Raw genomic sequence first — 21,275 nt, forward strand, 5'->3', positions numbered from 1 at the left:
ATTTGTTAATGAGTGAATCATTTGATACCAAAAAACTCATTTGATACCAACACGAACTTAATAAATATACCTGGACTGCTAATGCATATGGCCACGATACCCAAAAATGACCACTGCCTAGTGGCTACCATTTTTATAGTGGTTGTGTCCTTTTGATGTTGGTTACTCACTTCGAACATTTTTAGTGTTGCAAACAAAAAAAGGTATTAAATAACGGTAATGAAGTTGACGACGTTTGACGTGTGAGTATAGCGGATTGCCTAGTTTTTGGCGATTTGTAAACGACGCTCGGGTATATCGTCTGCAACAGGCGATATAGCCTCCTCCTTATTTAATACGTGGATAATGTATCACCATCCTTACTTAACGTATTTGGTTTACTATTTCTTGAAACCGAATTATTGTGATTTGTCTGTGTTTATGATTGCCAACTATGTTTTTATAATTTTTTTTAAACATACAACAAACACAGTGGTGTCATTTAGGTGGTCAAGTGATGTACTTCAGGGTGGAGGCATGTTGCAATTTCTTACAAGTTAAATTTTATAAACAAATAATTAGTTCGTTACCAAAATATGTTTCTGAGACAATTAATACAAAAATATATATAAAAAGCTATTTTTACAAAATTAGGAACAAAGTTGAATGCAAGTTATAATTCCAACAACAAACATTATGTTTTCTTCAATTTGTGTTCAAGAGGGTCAAGTTTTTAAATAAAAATTCTGTTGCACCTTATTAACTAAAAACCAATATACGAAAAATATGTGGAATAAATTTTAAGATATAAGTAGGTTTCACGTAAATATAAAGAACAATTAAAATAATTCATAATATTTAATACCTATGGTAATATAACTATTTGATCAATATTTTTTTTTGTAAAAAGTAAACCATTTTGTAATGTGATTTAATATCTTAAAAATTGTGCAGCGTAGTGAGATCTGTAAAGTAAGGGGTTTTGAGTGAGGATGTTATTGTGACCACTTTTTCTCGCCTATACGATGATACCTTTAAATTTAAAATACGACCTTCTGCCTTTAGAGAACCATCATCAACTTTGTTTTTCCTTGTCGGCGCTATATTGACCATTTGCAGTTTTGAATAGCGCTTTACATTAGTTACCCTTTCAATGAGGTATCTTGTATTTCGAATAAGGATAATTAAAATAATTAAAAGAGTTGTTTAAAATTTTAAAATTCCAATACGGCGCCCATAAGAAAAACCAACCTTACTTAAATCTTTACTTACTTAAATCTCGTTTTGTTAAATAGAATATATTTTTTTTGTTTATAAATAATACATAGCTAATAATGCTTATTATTTTTTTTTAACTTTATTAAAAAAAGATTTCTAAAAATCAAATGGTGCGATAATTTTGTCCAGGAGTTTATTTCTGGGGAACTTAACTTATTATTTACTTTAGTGTACTGCTTTCTTGAGGATAAATAACTTTCAACGACTTCCAATATAAAGTCTCTCATTCCATATTGTTCAAGAACATTAAAGAGGTTTTGATGAGACACTGTGTCGAAAGTGTTAAGTGCTATATCACATTAGGCAAGTTTGGTCGCACAACTGGTTGTACGACCAGTGAAATTACGTGCAGTTATATGGAGCTTGCCACACTCGGTTGCCGATCAGTCGCGCAACTAGTTAAGTCGGCGGACCAGCCAAATCTCATCGTTGTGATCAGTCTTGTCGCCCGATAGTCCTGGTTGCACGTCTGGTTGCGAGTAGTGAAAATGCATGCTTGTATATTGAGCGTTGTCACACTTCGCGATTAGTTGCCTGAAAGCCGGTCTTGAGCAAGGAAGTTTTTCGCTGATCTTTTTTTATTTTTTGGACTTGTTCATTTCCTGAAGCAATGGCGTTTGATTTGGAAAGGTTCATAAGTGAAATTCATAATCGGCAGTCAATATGGGAATCATCATCAAGTGATTATTCAAATCGCGACTTAAAAAAGAAGAGTTGGGAGGAAATGGTAGATATTTTTGGAGGTGCAGAACTCCATAACATTAGGGAAAAGAAAGACTTGCCAAGAAAGTATATTTCTATAACTAAAATAGTCGGCAAACGCATCCCGGGTCGCAAGCGCATTTCGCCCTCCTCTGGTTAAGTCCCTTTCCACAATTTCATTTTCGAAACCAATTATTTGCAAAGTATCATCAAAAGAATATCCATCTCGAGATACCATCTCCACTTATTAGAAAAAATGCCGAAGGAACATTCTATATATCGTCGAGCTCTAGATAATCTGTAGTTAAAAATGTTCTTATTAGAACTAAGAGTATTTCCTCCGTATGGACGCATAAGATTGACTTGTAAAGGAAAAAGCTTCATCTCCTACGAACACATACGGCAAATGTGTCTGATCATTTTCTGATAAACTTGTGGGTTTAGGAATATTTAACAAGCTGTTATTGAGTTTATAGTAAAGCGAAGTATCTTTCATAATTGCTGAGTCGTTACTCTTGCCATAGGCACCCATATCGACGTAAATAAAGTTATAATTGGCATCACAAACTGCTAGCAAAACAATAGAAAAGTAATTTTTGTAGTTGTAGTACAGTGATCCAGAATCGGTCGGCATATGCTTTCCATCTATGGCACCGATGCAATGTGGAAAGTTAGCATGTTTTTCGAAGCCAAGTCCTATTTGTTTCCATTTATCTTCGTTTTTTGGTCGTTGTAAACAGGATTTTGGCTTCCTATATATCGCTCCGCATACAGCCCTAATAATCGAACCTACTCGAGAAGTGAGAAGAGTAAAACAAAAAAAGTCTGGGTCTGGAGCTGATAGAAAAAGCGAGAACTTATTTTTTAAGCAGTTAAAGTTTCTACAAAAAGTTACCGCTATTAGAGAAACGCCAGAACAGGAGGAGCAAGTTGATCAGGAGCAGGTTTTTGAAGGTGGGGAAGTGTTAGTTGATCGATCGGCAAAAAGACCAATAAAAAGAAAATTAGGCACGCAAGTCGAACAAGAAAATGACCCGTTAATACTAATACTACAAAAATCCATAGATTCTCGCGAGCGTCAGTTACAAGAAGAATCTGATGAGGATCGCATGTTTCTCTTATCCCTTCTTGGCTCTTTAAAAAGGGTACCTTAGGAGAGGAAAATGGCAACCACGATCAAAATATTAACAATTTTAAATGAAGCTACAGAGAATAAATGCAGAAATTCTAGCTTTCAATACAATAATATTTCGAAGACATATGATTACGGGTACTTAACTCAATCCAATTCTCAATCAATTTATCAATGGCTAACAACATTACATCAAAGCTATCAAGGACACCAAAGTTTCCAACAGCGCTCGACTACAACCCCAACATTACCGACAGATTCGCCATCAGTCCAACAAATGACAAGTCAAGAAGCCTCGCAACCGTTATATCAAAAGCCCTGAATACCGCATGGCTACCAATCAGGTCATCATCAAACTCAGTTTACTCAGCTTACTTATCTTCTACCGATTCTATTCACTCTCAATCAGACATATCACAAGCTGGTTCACACTCAAGTAATTCTGAGAGTATGATAGAACTTTTTAATCTTTAGTATTGCTTCAGTCATGTACATTGCCTAATTATTTAATTTTTTACTTAACTAATTTAACCAAACCTTTTAATATTTAGAATTTTTGAATAAAGATGTTACTGTAAAAGTATATTCTTCTAGTTTTTTATTGTATTCGTAGTTAAAGCGAAAAGAACTCAGAGAAACATATAATTGATACCTACTTAAATTGTTCGCCCAAGATAAAAATAAATAACATGAGGATGTCATCAACCGTGGAGATATGAGATTGATGAGTTACATAAAAGTTGTTTATGACACTGACTATTCAAATACTGTCATAAATATTTATAAACTTTTAAAAATTCCTAACAGTTTTGAATTCTAGAGATTCTGTATATTTGTATCTATGTATATACTTACCTTATAGTTACAAAAAGCTTCTCTTCAGGCCGTATAAACTATCGCAGTATCGTGTCCTGTTTTGTTAGGTCTTCCTTGCACAAAGCTAATAACTCATTAAATGACGATATCGACATTCTAATATAATTAAAGAATTTCACAGGATACTTTCTTAAGTCATCATATAACGTGTGAAATACTCCGGAAATTAAACTAGATGTAACAAAAGGATAAGTCCAGATTCTTTGTTTCTTTTTTTTAACAGTTTTTTCCGTCGCCTCACGTATAATAACACAGCTACCTCTTCAACGTACATCTTGACGCTAAAAGTGAAACAACTCTTTCTCTTTAAATCCAAAATCGCTTATGGTTGCCCGACTTGGTTGTCCCAGTAAATAACCCGAGAGACCAGTGTTGAGTAACCGGTTGCGCGACCAAGTTGCCTAGTGTGATATAGCACTTACAAGGAACAACCATGAAAACCACTATCACCTTTTCATGATCGTCCAGGCCTTTGGCGATCTCTGAGGTAAGCCACTCTATAGCATTAGTAGTCCGTCTTTCTTCTAAAAATTCATATTGTCTCGACGATAAGATTTTAGCTTGCCTAAAAAAATATATCAGTCTATCCTTTAATGCTTTTTTAACTGTTTTGCCTATATTATTAACTAGGCTAATTGACCGATAATTTTAAATTTTATTTCGTGATTCGGCCCTATGAATTGGAGTTATTAAGAAGACTTTAAAGTGTTCTGGTACCTTTTCCGTTTTAAAGTTTGGATTAACTATATGTTGTAAGGGTAAAACAATAAAAGGGTGAATTATCATTAATATCCTGCTGATTATTCCGCCCATCCCTGGACTACTATCTGATTTTATTAATGATATATTTGATATGAGTTCTTTGACTGACACTAGTTTTAAAAACATAGAGAAGTTGGGACTTTGGTTTTGTGTCTAATCTATGTGGTAGCAGGGGCACTTTTATTTCTTTTTCAAGTTCTGTACTGACATCCACAAAGTATTTGTTGCAAATGTTTGCCATCACCAGAGAATCGTTAAAAGATTGGTCTTGTTCATCCTTAATAATCAATGTATTGCTTATTTGCCCTTGCCTCCACCGGTTATATTATTTATGATTTTATATACTTTTTTTATATCATTCTTGGTACTATTTATTTTGTTTTTGTAAAATGTATGATTTCTATAAGCTTTGTAAGTAATATGTAATTCATTATCGTAATGTTTTTGAGGATTCTTCTGCAGTCTATCCCCTGTACGTGTTTAATTGAGGCAATCAATCCTCTTGTTATCCATTCCGTCACTCTCTTTTCAGTATTTTAAACACTTTTATTATCTCAGATGCCTTCATATTTTTTTAAGCTTCTTAACAAAAGTAATGGTAGGGAACAGTAAAGTTAACCTCCAGTCATAGTTTATGAAGTTTATTTTTAATAATTCCAAGTCATTAATTTTTCTTTTGGTATTTTTATCTTGTTTATTTGTTAAAAGAGAATTTTAAGTGTTATGTTGCGATATATTGACTATAATTGGATATTGACATATATCTGTGACACAAGTATGTAATATGTAAGAATTTATTTGTTTCGTTGTGCTGGTGCTTATTAGACTTCAGTAAGGCCTTTGACACACTGTGTCACCGGATGTTGTTGGCTAAGCTTCACCATTTTGGTTTTTCTCAGGAAGCTGTAAAATTCTTTGAATCTTATCTAGTCGGGCGTGTTCAGAGTACACTTCTTTATAATGGGCCCAACAAAATTAAATCTGATTACATACCGGTGACAACGGGCGTCCCACAGGGGTCAATATTAGGGCCATTATTGTTTTCATTATACGTTGCAGATATGAACAAAGAGGTTATAAATTCCAAAATACAACAGTTTGCTGATGATTCCCAACTATACATTTCATTTAATCAAGATCTATTGCAGCATTTTCAGAAAAATCTTAATGATGACCTAAAAAAGATTCGAAGTTTTGCAAATAATCATAATCTTAAGGTAAATGCTGCAAAATCATGTGTAATATTGTTGGGAGAGAAGAAAGCCAGAATAGCAAATATTAATCAACATTTAAATATTATGATAGATAATGAAAGGTTGCCTGTTGTCACAGAAGTCAAGAATTTAGGTGTTTACCTTGACACAAGATTAACTTTCGAAACGCATATAAAAAAGAAACTTTGCATTGCCTATTTAAGATTGAAGAAAATATATCAAGTAAACAGATTTTTACCCTCAACAACAAAATACTATTTATGTAACTCTCTTGTTTTATCTTTGTTGGTTCATGGTGACATCATTTATCACAGCTCTTTGACTAACAGAATTTCTAAATCTATTCAGAAGTTGCAAAATGCGTGTTTGCGATTTTCATATAATATTTTGTATAGAGATCATATTACTCCACACTTAAATAAACACTCAATATTATCTATGGCTAATCGACGTACGCTACATTTAACCAATTTTATTTATAGAGTTTTAAAATCCAAGCAACCGCCATATTTATAACAACTTTTCATATCTAGAGATCACTATCACCAAACTCGCTATACTGGCAATTTTCTTGTACCGCAACACCGTTTTGCAAATTTCCAAAAATCCTTTGCTTTTGTTGCACCTCAAATATGGAACAATATTCCAATTGAAAAAAAAACTTTAGCAATATCTACATTTTCAAAACACATTAAAAATAAACTTTTGCAAGAGCAACGTACAATTTAATGAGAATGTGAGAAAATGTTGAAAATGTTGAAATTATCTGACTATTTGTGGCTGGATCTGTGCGTTCTCTGTCAGTCCAATTTATAAATAATATGAATTATTAGTGCTATTCTCCTAGTGACCTATGGGGGGTTCTTGTGCTTGACCGGATACCAAAATTATTGTCATAAACTGAAAATTATTAACTTTATTGTTAAGTATAAATAGTAATTTTTTCTTTCTTTAGGTTTTAGTTTTCTATAGGTTTTAGTTTTTGGGGCGCTCTACACATTTCTGAAAATAAGTTCCAGACTTGTGAATCGGTTTATTAATCGCAGGGTAGTCCTTTATTTATCATCAACCGAGATTATTGTTATATTTAAAAATGAAGTGTAATTTATTTTGGGATAAATAAAATGTTTTTGAATTTGAATTTGAATTTGGTGCTGTAATCTAAGCAGGAGTCTGAGTCATATCTAGTTGTAAGTTTAATATAGGGCAAAAAAACATAATTTGTCATGAGACAGAGATATTCATCTACTGTACTGCTATTTACGTCCTTCAAGTCAATATTTATATCCCCTGTAAGGATTTCTATATTATTTTGCAATTTATCATCAAAAAACATTATCAGTGCATCATTACTATTAAAATCCCCTCCATTATAGTATGTGCTATAACCTTCAATATTAAACCATTCAGAAGATGTTAATTGAAAACACTCAGTAAAAATAAACACATCTCAATAATTCAATTTTGCTTGTTGAAATAAAAGTAATAATTTATAAAAATTTTCTTGGTAAATCCTGAGTAGTTATTACTTAAAGACAGATCTATCAAGTATTTTTTGGGCGACCCACTATATAGTTTAATAGGTATAAAATAAAAAAATAGCATGCAATTAATTTGTACCATAATTTAATGCTTTACTTCTGTATATTTTTCTACGATATACAAGATTTCAACTACATAATACAACATATTTTAAACCAACATCTAAAGTATATAATGTTTACATGATTATATTTCTTCAGTTATTAATTTAATAATAAGTATGTTTTCTTTTACACAAAAATACTATATAATACAGTTATGAAATGTTGCCACTTTGACACACGATGTTTTCAACAAACGGAAATTTAAAATGGAAAATAATACCTGAATAAATTATTTATATACTTTGTTATTAAATGTAGTACAGGGCGAGAAAAATTAATTATTTTCTGAAACAGGATACGGGGTTGAAGTAGCACAAGCGGTAGCGGCTCTGACGTTTGATCTCGTTGCCGCTCCGTAGCTCCCGGTCGAATCTGTTGAAATCTTGGCCGTTCAGACTGTTTAATTGACTAAAAAAAAATAAAATCAATTATTTTGAAAATATATAAAATTAATGTAATTCGTAATTTTTTACTCTTAAAAAATATATCTCTTTAGTTTTTTCCTTTTGTTCTGTTATTTTTTTGTGCTTATTAAGACTAGAGATGGCGTTTCAAGAGAAAAGTAGTGTCGAACTAGCGCTCTAAAGTTTCTACGAAATATACAAAAATTTGTTGTTTAAGGAGTTTTGTGTTCCAGTAGACTTTAAGTGTGAGTTAGATTGCTTGTGGTGTTTTGGTCGAGTTTTCCAGTAATTGCGGACTATTTGTTTTGCCAAATTGGCGCCATAATATGGGGTTGTCAAGCACGGATTTGAGAGGAATTAAGTCTACCATAGTAGGTACCTTTAATGACAAATTTCTATAAGAAATTATAAACGAGGTACCATTGGGGTCGAGAAAAAGTTTAAGAAACGGGTACGTGCCCACGGAGAAAAGATTTCCAGGGCTTCTGGAAAACTTTCCTAAAGAGCTTAAGGAAGAAAATCTGACTCTGCGCAGATCCATTGAGGTGCAAAAACAAGCAGTGCTTAATATGAATATGCGCATTCAAGGAATAGCGGTCGAAAATGGCGCAAATATTAGAGCCTAATAACTAACAAAATGAAAGTAAATATTCAAGCCATTGATATCAAAAAATGTCACCGCGTGCCTGATAAAACATCGAGCAACTGACATCCTGCAGTTTTAGTGCGATTTACGATGGATGCAGTAAGATTATTGGTGCTAAAAAATAAAAAACATTTAAAAAATGCTGGGATTTTGATTAAGGAGGGTCTGATAAAAATGCGTCTGTTATTACTTAGCCGAGCAGTGCGGGAGTTTTCGTTTAAAAATGCGTGGGTGCTAAATGGAAATGTATATGTTAAGCATAACAATACTGTTCATCTCATTTCGCAGGAATCGGATATTGACTATTAAAATAAAGATATTAAAATCGAATTTAGATCGGATATTAAAATAAAGACGACCGTTTAATTATTCGACTGTTATTTGTTATAATGACATTATCTGTTAATATCTGTAAGTAGTCTAAAAGTTTGTTTTAAAATTAGTACCTATATAAACTCAATTATTTATTTTTCTTTGCCATGGCGGCTTTTTGAAGTTGTTGTCTTAGTGCTCAAAAGTTTTTTATTTTTTTATTATTTTTTTGAGTCTCTAATACAAAGTTTAGATAATTTTTTATTTCTGATGAGTCTCGAAGTACAATGAAAAGCGATAAGAGGTATTTAAAATCATTTATTGCCATTTTTTAAGGGTATATTTTGTTGGGTATTTATATATTTATTTTTGCTTTTTTGTTGTTTAATATTACTATTGATTACATTATACTACTTTCGATTTGATTCATTCTACACTATTGTTGGTTCACTAAGACAGAATGTTAAGCTTCATCATTTAAATGTGCGCGTGCGGTCTCTTTTTACTAATTTTAATGAATTTAAATTAATGACTGAACTGAATAATTTTGATATTTTGCTTTTATCTGAAACGTGGCTTAAATTCGAGCATTTTCATATACCTAATTACCGGTTAATTAGGAGAGGTCGAGTTAGCAGGGGTGGGGGTGTTGCGGCATATGTAAAAACTAATTTTACTCTAGAAATGGCAGCTTTCGACTTTGAAGTTAATGCACAGCTTGAATATTTATTGTTTAAAATAAAATTTGATTTTAAAATAAAATTTGAAAACCTAATTTGATCTTAATTTAACAAAACTGTTAAAATACCTAAAGTTATAAAACATCGATTTTTTAAAAATTTTAATTTAAACAATGTTTTGATTAATATGAGGGATTTACCGTGAGATGACAATATTATATGCAATTAATATTGACCAGAAAATCCTTATTTTAAATTATTTAATTTTAATCTTATTTAATTATCAGGCGCCTGCGCCTATTAAAGAGTCTCTTATAACCAAGCCTAAGGCTCCATGGATAAATGAAAATTTAAAAATATTTATGAGACAAAGGGATGAAGCGTTACAAAATTCTGTGTGAGTATTGCAAGAACAATAATATTATTCCACTCAAATTAACACTCAATGTGGTTTTAGAAAGGGTTATGGCACATCGGTAGCTTTGATAAATATACTGGATGATATACTTAGAGCACAAGATAAAAAAATTCATGCGATTTTGGTGTTGTTGGACTTTTCGAAGGCATTTGACACTGTAAATCACGATTTGTTGCTGGCCAAATTGCAATAGATTTTACAACGAATCTTGTATCCTTATAAAATCATATTTATCCTACAGATTTCAATCGCTGTGCTGTAAAAATAATTTTTTTTTTATAGAGCTATAGCATTTTTGATAAGCTATAGCATTTGGCGTCCCCTAGAAGTCAATTTTAAGCCCCTTAATGTTCCTTATTTATACTTCAGATTTACTAAAATCATTAAACTTTTATAAGATTCAGGCTTTTGCTAATGACACGCAGATCTACATGTGTTTTGATATGAAAGATTTTAAAGAAATGGAGTTATGCATTAATGAATATCTTAAACTTGTATGTCAATTTTCTGGGTATCATAATCTAAAGCTTAATCCGGAAAAATCTAATGTTATGGTTTTTAGTACCAAAAAAAAAATTGTTCCTGAAATGCTTTAAAAATTGTCATAAATTATTATACAATCATCTCTTTTCCTAATATTTTCCTCTTTCCGTTCCGCGATATGTTATTTTCTTTAAAAAAATTAATAAAATTTAATAACACTTTTAGGTCTGTATTATTAATTAAGGCCTCAGCAGAATGTAAAGTTGTTGGATTGTGTTGGTTATCGTATAGTTTTTTTTACCAATTTTTTGATACTTTTGTTGTCGTTAAATAGTGAAACACCCAAATATTCCGTTCAATGTTTATAATACTTAATTATTAATTAATTCTTTAAATTCTGTAACACTAAATACATTTATATATTCGTTTTGTACTTTGTAATTATTTGCTGTTACACCTTAATGTCTAATAAACGTATTTTTTTTATTAACATTTGCATATACTTTATAGACGAATCAAGGATGTAAATTTTGAAATATGAAATTACATTTTAATAATAAAGATTTTATTATGATGTTATTAACAGCGTTTAAACATTAGACTATTTTTAAATAACAGGATCAATATGATTTCTAGTCACTTCAGGCCATGCATTTGTTGCTCCGGTAAGATTTATATAGTTGCCGTGACACAAGAACGGTACACAGTTTTTAAACTAAATTTTAACGGGTGATACGAACCACGCGTGTGATGACTAATCGATGAAGCATAACGAAAATGTTATTTACAGCGTTCATTTTAACGTTTACGGCATCTTACAGATTAGAGCAAACGAATTAAATTATTTTTTTTATAAATACTATTTCTCAAAAAAAAAAAATTAATATAAGTATTGTAATAATAACATAAATAATAATGAAATTTTTAATGATGTGAATGAAAGACATTTTTTCTATCGGTGTATAAGTTGTTCCAAATTGGGTGATTTCTTTATGAGATATAGGATTAGTTAGGTTAGTGGAAAGTAATTTGATGCTCAATAAAATGCTGTTTATAAATTAAAAAAACTTAAATATTTCCAGAGATTTAAAAAGACAAAAATACAAAAAAAATTTTTCATTTATGTGCTACTAAAAATATAGTTTTTTTTTTAACTTTTTTGACAAAAATATATATTATACTAATAATCTTTCTTAAAAAAAAAGACAAGTCCAAAAGTTCAATCTTTTCTTTTAAAGTCAGATCAAAGATCTGTGTTTTAACGGTAATTTAAAAAAAATCAATTGTAATTGAATTTTAACGGTGAATTTTAAATAAGACGATGTCAAAATTTAGAGCTAAAAAATTTAAAAATATAAATTTAAAATGTTATATTTTTAAAAATTCACCTAAAAAAAAATTTGGAATTTTTTGTAAAACAGAAGTTATCAAAATATAGTCACTACCTAAGTGAAGAAATAGAATTAACATTAAATTTCTAAATCATTTTTTGACCTCTTAATATTGTTTTGCAAGTGCACTAATATTTTTTAAACTTAAATAAAAAAAAATACATTAAATCTAACATTACCAAACATACGTTTTCTATTTTTTAAAGTTTAATTTAGTTTTCAGTAACAGTTGAGTTTCCAATAAATTTTTGATAAGATAAAAATTTTGTTGGTTAAAAATTCACTGATTTCTATAATTAAACATATAAATTTAACTATACCTGATCTGATTAAGCTCGGACATTCTCTGAGCCAAAAGTTCCAGCTGCCAAGGTCTCATTCCGCTATTATCTAAATTGTTAGCCATCACCGAATTATCTTGATCGTTATTGAAGCCCTAGAAGTACATATTAAAATATCTTAAACTTACATTTAATCATTCTTTATTTACTTGTAAAGGATCTGGTGCAAAATGGGGTGGTTTTCCATTAACAACCATTACGGCAGCCACCAGAGTGACGAAGAGGAGACGACCAAAAAGTTGAGGAAGTTCAAGTTGCATGTTCTGAAATGAGAAAAAACAGTTTAAGGCTTTTATTTTTGGTTTTTCAGTTGTAAATTTATATGATAAATGAACGTTCTTGCCATAGTGTATATCGTTATCGTATAAACTATTCTCAGTCGAGAAACTTGGGTCGGAATTTTTTAATAAAAGGACAATTTTTCTCGTGTGTGCGGACAGACGTGCGAGCTTTTTTTGTAGTTTTTTTAACGGTTTTATAAACGCGATGATATTTTCTTTATGTCTAATAAATAAAGGATGGAAATGAGTGAGGTCAACCGGATGTGCTGTTATTTTTAATTATTTATTGTACGTTTTATTTCACGAATCCCAATAGGTAAGTGCAAATATGATGTATAGATAAATTTTATATTTTATTGAAATTCAACGCGTTTAAATAAAACAACGTTTAATTGAAATTGCGAGTGAATTAAAATGTTTGTTGGAAAATTCGTTTTACTGATGGGCTTGTTTAAAGTGTGGAAAACAATTAATGTCTTCGAGGCAGTCAGGGATGTTTTTTTAGTATTTTAAAGTATATTTAGTTTTTATATTTATGAACGTTTGAAGTCACCTTAATTATTACCAGAAAATTTTATTTTCTTAGTTAGTCAAAAAATGTTTCAAATGTGTGGAAAAATTGCTTAGACTTTCCTATCCAGGCAATTAAAGCAATATTTTATAGTTATTTTGATAATTTGTTTATTTGTCTTTATTGTTTCAGATAAAGAGAAAAGGAGAAAAGACTTACAAAAATTGCATACTAGCGCTAAAATACACCAGGTAATTCAGTCTATAAAATAAATTGTAGCACGACTAATAGCAAAGCTTCAAAGGAAACATTCGGCTTATATAACTCTACGGTAAGTGCCTCTAATGAGCCTCATTGTTTATAAAGAAAGCCTTTGCTTTACAGGAAAATAGAAAAATAGGCAATTTCAAGATTATTAAGGAAAGCGTGAAATTTTCTTACAGATTCTCAAATTACCTAATTTTTCAGGAATTTTTTTCTCTATTTTTAATAAACTTGTAATAATAAATACAAAACACTGCTGTCACAATTAACACACATATACTAACAGCTCTAATGGCCGAGGACCTCTATTAATTACCGGAGAATTTTAGCCTTGGGAGTTAATTTGAGAGTAACGGCTCTAAACCGAAGGGACCTTTAGGCTCTACCTTTAAATTCACATATTTAATTGGAGTAATTACGGTCGCTGGACTGGGAAATTTGATTATTTGGACCTTTGGTAAGACACTTTGAAAACAAAACAGGTTTATTAGCAGCTAAAGTAGATTTAAAGTTTATAATTACTATGTACCAGGAATCAGGAAGATAAACTCTTATTGAAAAAATTACTTATATTTATAATAATATTAATAAAACAATTAACCGTCTGCAAATACGGAAAAGGGTACTTTAAGACTCGAAATTATTCTAAATGAGGAAAAAATGATCTTTAAAATTTCAGGCACTCAAAACTATTCTGTCCGTTTTTCTAGACAGTCTATAACAATTTTCTCTATTACAAAAATAATTGAAAGATATGATGGTTCCTAAAGTATTAAAATTGAAGATATTTAAAGCCTAAAAACTGCCTAAAAGGCAACAAACATTTACGTTTTTATTATAAAAATTTGCGTTTTCAAGGTGTGCCAAGTTGGCATACCTATCTGACATTTTTAATAAGCTTCATGCCACTATGCAATGAATAAAAAAAACCACAATATCAAACAACACAAAATTCCATATTTCCCATTCATATAAAAAACGATAATTTTACACTTTTGTTACATCAACAACTATTTCCAAGTACTTGAAATCTTTCTTTAAGTTTTATTCATGCAGTTTTTTACATGTTGTCTATATTAGAAATATTAGAAAGATTAATTATTCTCAAGAGATTTTTTTATTACTGTTATTTTTTAATTAGAAGAGGCTTTTAGCGAAAAATTGACATAAGTGAAAATCATGATGCATCAAGTTATGCTAATATGTAATTAATAAATGATTATATAATTTAATTTTTGTATTTTAAGGCATGTTTCGAGCATATAATTCATCTTCTGGATATAATATACAATATTATTAAATAATATTTTCAAAAAAATTTGGGGCATTTAGTTTGTTATATTACTACGTTTTATTTAGCCTTATTAGGGATTTGATAAATAAAATGTTAAGGCTTATGTATCCGTTTATATACCCCTTACGAAAAAAACTAGTAAAAAATTACAAGCCTTTCAAAGATATAAAAATTTCATAAATATTTTTCAGCCAATATGCACTCAAAAATAATCCTTTGTTTACGCACGTGAAAGCCTCGTATTTTCAATCTCTTTTGTACCTAAAAGGCAAATAGCCTTAAGAAAATCAGATTTTACTGGTTTCTTAACATGTAAATATTTTATGTGATGAGGGTAGTAAAAAACTGGGTAAATTCGAGGAGAAAATATGAAAAATTTTTGTTCTACATTCTCTAGAGGATTTTAAAATTCATGATTTTTTAAAAATGACTGTAATGATTATTTATTTATAATTCTTGCTAAACAGCGAATTTAAATAATAATATAATGACCACGTTATATTTTAAACTATTGAATAATAATTTAAATAGTGGAATTACCAGGATTCAAAGAAATAAAATTAAAAATTAATTAAAATTTTCATTTTATTTAATTTGCATAAATAATGAAAATATTAAAATTAAGCTTCTACTTAATACACAAATGAAATTAATTAAAATTAAAAAAATCATAACGTAATTAACAAAATTGCTAAAACAAAAAAGAAACAGTGATCAAAATAAAGAAATTTATTTTGTTATAAAAAAGAAAAATAAAAAAACCAAATAAAAAGTTTTTAAAAGGTACATTAAAACGCTTTAAATTTAAAAACTAAATTTTGTTGAACTTTAATAAAAGGTCTAAAAATGAAAATGCACCAACAATTTTAAGAAGAAAATAAAAAAATGGAGAGACAACAAGATTAGAATTAAGAAGAAGAGTTTACTCTTACTCCTCCTGAAATTATTAATCTTGACATTAATTAAAAATATCAGCAAATTAAGTCAGTTGGATTACAAAACCATAAAAAAGATAGCGCTAAAAATGTCCTTATATAGAGGCTCGACGTTATAAGGATTTGCAAATACGGTACATAAACCATTCAAAAATGTCCCACAGAGGAATAGAGTGCTGACAAGCTTTCTCGCTTGGAAGATATTCGACAGTCTTTCAAGCGAAAGTCTTCGCCATTCTGGAGGTGGTCACCAGGAAGTCAAAGGGAACCCGGAGACTGAAATAATCATTTACTCCGACAGCCAACTGCCTTAAAAGGCATCCAAGCACCCAGGACCACCATCAAACTGGTCCAAAAGTACAGGGATGCACTGGGTATGAAAAAGACGGTTGGAATGCGACAGCGGAGCTGAGGGCAATGAGCGGGCAGACGAGTTCGGGAAGCTCGGATCAGCTCTCCCACCGAACCCTACCTTGGACTAAGTAAGAGATACATTTCGCATATCCTAGACAGCTGAGCATGGGAAAACATTAGAAAAAATTGGAGTAGGAATAGCGGTTGTCGACAGGCCAAAAAACCGCTATAAAATTCAAGTAAAGCTAGGACAGCGTGGCTATACTGTCCCGGCAAAGAGGGATAATAGCAGACCTGACCGGAGTTCTAACAGGCCACTGCAGACCCAACATCATTTTATAGGAGAATGTGAATGATGGGCTAGGATCAGGAGAGAAAACATGGGTGTCCCGTTCCTACTACGAAAGGAACTAAAGGACCTTAAACGGAATGGGCCTCCTTCATTAGGAGGAAGGGTCGCCTGCTTAGTGAGACTAGAAAGAGTGTTCAGCGGTAATTACAAGGTTTCAGGGGTTGGTGGAAAGAAACTTTTACGCCTATCTGCCGGACATTGTCTCCATATATCTACTACTACTACTAGTTCCATGGTTCTTTAAAAAAGACCGAGTTTCGTGACATTTTATACAATTTTTTTGTTAAGGCAGTTCTTACCTTGCAAATAATTAAACGACAGTCAACTCGAGTCAGGCTAGAGATTTTCAGTTGTCAATAAAAGTGTGTTTCTGAATTTTGTTACAATATAACACATGTAATACACATAACACAATTATCTTATGCTAGAGCAATGAAAACATTTAACAGACAACAATACTCGTTTTGCGTCTTTAAGGTTCATCAGGGCAGTTTAGTCAAGGAATTAAACATATAAAAAATCAAGCTGAAAATCAGTTACAAATTTCTTTTATATACCGATATAAATATAAAAATAACGTTGATTCCAGTTAGACTACTTATCAGATTATGCAATACGGCAATACCGTTTTAAGTGAATCGATTAAGTTTTAACATTATTTTATAAAGAAAGTTAATTGACGATATATTTATACAAATATAAAATAATCAATAGCGTCCAGCTCTATATTATTTCAGGTACATACTTGAGACGCACTTAAGCCTATTTTATGACGCATTAAATTTTATTTACCATGACCGGTTATGATCCTACTATAGGGTGAAAATAAGCTTCCATTTAAGGTTCTATCTTGAAATATAGGTTTTTTAAATTATTTTAGCTTTTACTTGAAATTAATGAATTTAAATGATTTTTTTTTAATTTATTATTTTCCTGACTACATTTTTAATATATTCCATTCGTTTACAATGGCAATAAATACGAAGTAATAATAATATTATTAATAAACGTTTTTTTATTTAGTCAACTCAAGAATACATATAATACATACAAAGAGTCATTTGGAATAAAAAATTACACGAGTAAATAAAGGGCCAGCAGATTCAGATTTCGGCATATAGTAGGTTTCTGCTCTTTAACATTGCCGCCAAGCATCAATATATATAAACCAACTCTTAAGTGTGAGAAACAACATAATATAATAGTAATATTGTAATTTTGTGATAGGTACTCCATTTGTTATTGCGTGTGATTGCAAGATACCTTTTAACCTTTGAATTAAAGATAATATAGGTCTAATATTTTCAATTGATTTATGTAAATTATTTTTGTTCGATCGAAGATTCGTAATTTGTATTTTCTATTAAAAAACCACAACATGTTCAGTTATTAACGTCAGTTACAGATTCATGTGTATATACGGTATAAACGGAATAGTATTTATTCAGTAGGTTTATATGGATATTATCTCATTAATATATGGAAATTCAGAATAATTTGCAAACTCATAGTAGATTTTAGTAAACAAATGATTATAGTTAGAACTGAAGAAAGTTGCTATATTAGAAGTTTCAATAAGTTCTGTAAATCCTGAAGTAATTGGCAAGGAACGTTTACGATGCCAGTAGGGATGAGTTAGGTTTTGTATGGCCATATTATTAGTTTTATTTAATAGACACGTGTTTTTTTTTATTTTGAACGAATTTTGACCAAAAATATTTTTGCTAAATAGAATCTTCGGTAAGTGGCTCTTCACATTTAGTTACTAATGCTTGAACTGGCTTAGATTTAAATGTCCCTGTGGTAGGACTAAGAGCCTTGAATTCAATTAAGTCAAACTTATATAAACGTCTGTTTTTTGCGGAGTGGTCCTATTAGTGGGCCTCCAAGATCTCCAGACCTCACACTACTGAACTATTGTTTATGGGGCTATTTTAAAAATGAGATATACAAACTGAAAGTTGTACCTCATGAGGTCTTCGCACGTATTAGAAATGCGACAGTGTTTGTCAAGAAAAAAACATGAGTCACGTAGAAAAGCAGAATGGACCCTTCGCAGACGAAGTAAAATGGGTTTATAGGGTAATAGCATTTGTTAAAATAGCACTATAATGAAAACCATGATAATATTAGAGATTTTTTTATTTTTAATTATGCTATATTTTGAAAAAACAAATGAAAATCGCATAAGAACATACAGTGCTTTCATTTCTAAATGAAAGGCCCTTAATCATTTCTTAAAGAAAAACGCGTGCAAGTTGAAGCGATTGACTAGTTAAAATGTATGGTAGTTAACAATTAATTGAGTCCAAATATTTTTATTTTAGGCATCCATTATTTGCGAGAAAATAACTAATACTATTTTGAAATTCCCAAAATTTTAAGCAGTGTAATATTTGGCGTATTTATTTTACTATAGATAGGTAGATTAGGTAAACTCGCCTCCCATTCGGATCTCCGGGTGGAGGCTGGTCGGGGGGGTCCATCAGGCGGATCAAAAAGCTTAAAAATCAATTTTTGCAACATCAGAGGCCTAAACACCAATATTAATGCAGTACACAAACACCTGCAATCAAATAAGCCTCACATTCTGGCATTGGCAGAAACAAAGGTGAAACCTTCAACAACAAATGTCCACCTCATTTATCCTGGATACGATCTACACACCCGATTTCGACTAAACTTTGGATTGGCAGTATTTGTCAAGAACGATTTGAGTTGCCAGCGGGAGGAAACGCTTGAACCTGCGGACTTCGACGTCATGTGGTTCAAAATAATAGCCAGTGGTGTCACGAAATTTATCTGCTGTATCTACAGACCACCAAGCGACACCCAATATAGACGGCTCTTTTTGAACCTGGTTGATTGCATTAACCATCTGCAAATTGACTACCCAAGCGCAGAAATCATCGTCATGGGTGATTTTAATGTTCACAATATCAACTGGCTGCGCTTCTGCAATAAGAACGACGATGAAGGACGAGAAGCTGAGCTATTTACCACCATATGCGGGCTTACGCAGCTTGTGGAGGAACCTACCAGAATCCCCGATCGAGACGGCGAGTTCGCGAGTCTCCTAGATCTGGTCTTGGCTTCAGACCCTGACTCGTACACTGTATCAGTACATGGCCCCCTAGGAACATCGGACCACAAATTGAGAACAGTCTCTTGCCAGTTAGAGGTTAAAACGCAGGACCTCCGATGCCGTAGAAGGTATGGCATTATAAATCAGCAGAGTGGAATCATCTTCAAGAATTTTATCACTCATTTCCTTGGAAAGAAGTCTGCTTTAGAACCAATAAATCCATCAGAGTGTGCAAACCAAATTACAGAGACGATCTTGGCAGGAATGGAAGCTTATATCCCTTTTTCTACTAAATGCGGATCAAACAACAAGCAATGGTTCAACCTGAATTGCAAAAAGGCAGTAAACACTAAAAACGCAGCATATCGCAAATGGCGTCAACATCAAAAATCGGAGGAACTTTTTAGCCTCCAGAAATAGCTGCAAGCGAATTATTGATGAATGCAAAGAGAGTCACAACAACAGGATGCTAAACTACCCAAATGGAACAAGATCTTTCTGGTCTCTATCGAAAGCCGTTAGTCAAGGATTTGCTAAGGCGGCCTTACCACCCCTAACAGCAGATGGTGGTTCTATCGCGGTAACAGCAAGGGAAAAAGCCAACTTACTGGGTAAACTCTTCGCGTCCAATTCTACTCTGCACTCGCAAGGCAAAACACCGCCATATTTGCCAAGGGTGAATTCATCGATGGGAGAAATTTCGTTTCCCCAACGAATTATAAATAAAATTCTTAAAAGCGTAGACACCAACAAAGCTTCTGGACCCGATGGAATTCCAGCCCTAATACTAAAACCTTGTGCAGACGAATTGACTCCTCCCTTATGTAGACTGTTCACGGCATCGTATAAGCAGGGCCAATTTCCAACAAGCTGGAAAACTGCTCGAGTGCAAGCTGTACCCAAAAAGGGTAAGAAGACGATGCCCTCCAATTACCACCCGATTGCACTAGTTCCAGTAATATTGAAGATTATGGAGAAAGCAGTCAACCAACAACTGTTAAGATATCTGGAATCATCTGGATTAATCAGCGATCATCAATACGGCTTCCGAAAGCTTAGATCCACCGGTGATCTTCTGGCCTACATCACACACTGGTGGACGGAGGCCATGGAGAAGCACGGCGAGTCCTGCTTAGTCGCTTTTGACATTTCCAAGGCATTTGACAGAGTGTGGCATGAGGGACTACTAACCAAGCTCTGCTCAATCGGCATACAAAACTCATTATTGAATTGGATCAAAAGTTTTCTTGAACAACGAACAATCCAAGTAGCCGTCGATGGATACCTCTCCGACTAATTTAACATTAACGCTGGAGTCCCTCAAGGATGCAAGTTCTCAGAATCTTAGGCAGCAATAAGTAGCTTCAACCAACAACGATATTAGAACAATCTTGGAGTGGGGCGATAAAAATTTGGTCAATTTTAACGCTAAAAAAACGCAGGCTGCAGTTTTTACGATGAAGACTAACCTTGGTGGCCCGGAGCTGGTTATGGCAGGGAAAACATTGCCAATGAAATCATCTTTACATCTTCTAGGAGTCGAGGTCACCAACAGTGTGTCCTGGCATGACCACGTTGCCGAGGTCGTCAGAGCGGCGATGGTGTATACAGTTTTTTAAAAAGAAAAAACTGTATACACCACAACAGCTGCTGACTCTTTATAAGGCTCAAATACGCCCTTCCCTCGAGTATTGCTCGCATGTCTGGAGCTCTGCACCCAAGCATAGTTTAAACCTGCTGGATTCTATACAGAAGAGAGCTATTCGTCTTATCGACAAACCAGAACTGACAAAGAGTCTGGATAGTCTGGAGCATAGGAGAAAGGTGGCTGATCTCTGTTTATTCTACCGTTATTATCACGGTAAGTGCTCCTCTGAGCTGGCAGGCCTGATTGTACCCAGGGCTGTTCCGGCAAGAAGGACGCGTCTAGCAGTT

General features: G+C 32.4%; 1 protein-coding gene across 1 annotated transcript in view; it reads right to left on the reverse strand.

Moving 5' to 3' along the window:
• Positions 1–7,552: 7,552 nt before the first annotated feature.
• Positions 7,553–21,275, reverse strand: part of LOC126737534 (allatostatin-like) — a 65,615-nt gene continuing 51,892 nt past the window's right edge. The window contains exons 2-4 of the mRNA XM_050442467.1: positions 12,414–12,527; positions 12,244–12,359; positions 7,553–7,997 (exon numbers count right to left, since the gene is read on the reverse strand). Of these exons, the coding sequence (XP_050298424.1) occupies positions 7,868–7,997; positions 12,244–12,359; positions 12,414–12,524 (357 nt within the window). The 5' untranslated portion in view covers positions 12,525–12,527 and the 3' untranslated portion in view covers positions 7,553–7,867. The remainder of the gene's footprint in view (positions 7,998–12,243; positions 12,360–12,413; positions 12,528–21,275) is intronic.

Source organism: Anthonomus grandis, chromosome 6 (assembly GCF_022605725.1).
Source record: "Anthonomus grandis grandis chromosome 6, icAntGran1.3, whole genome shotgun sequence".
Classification (NCBI taxonomy): domain Eukaryota; kingdom Metazoa; phylum Arthropoda; class Insecta; order Coleoptera; family Curculionidae; genus Anthonomus; species Anthonomus grandis.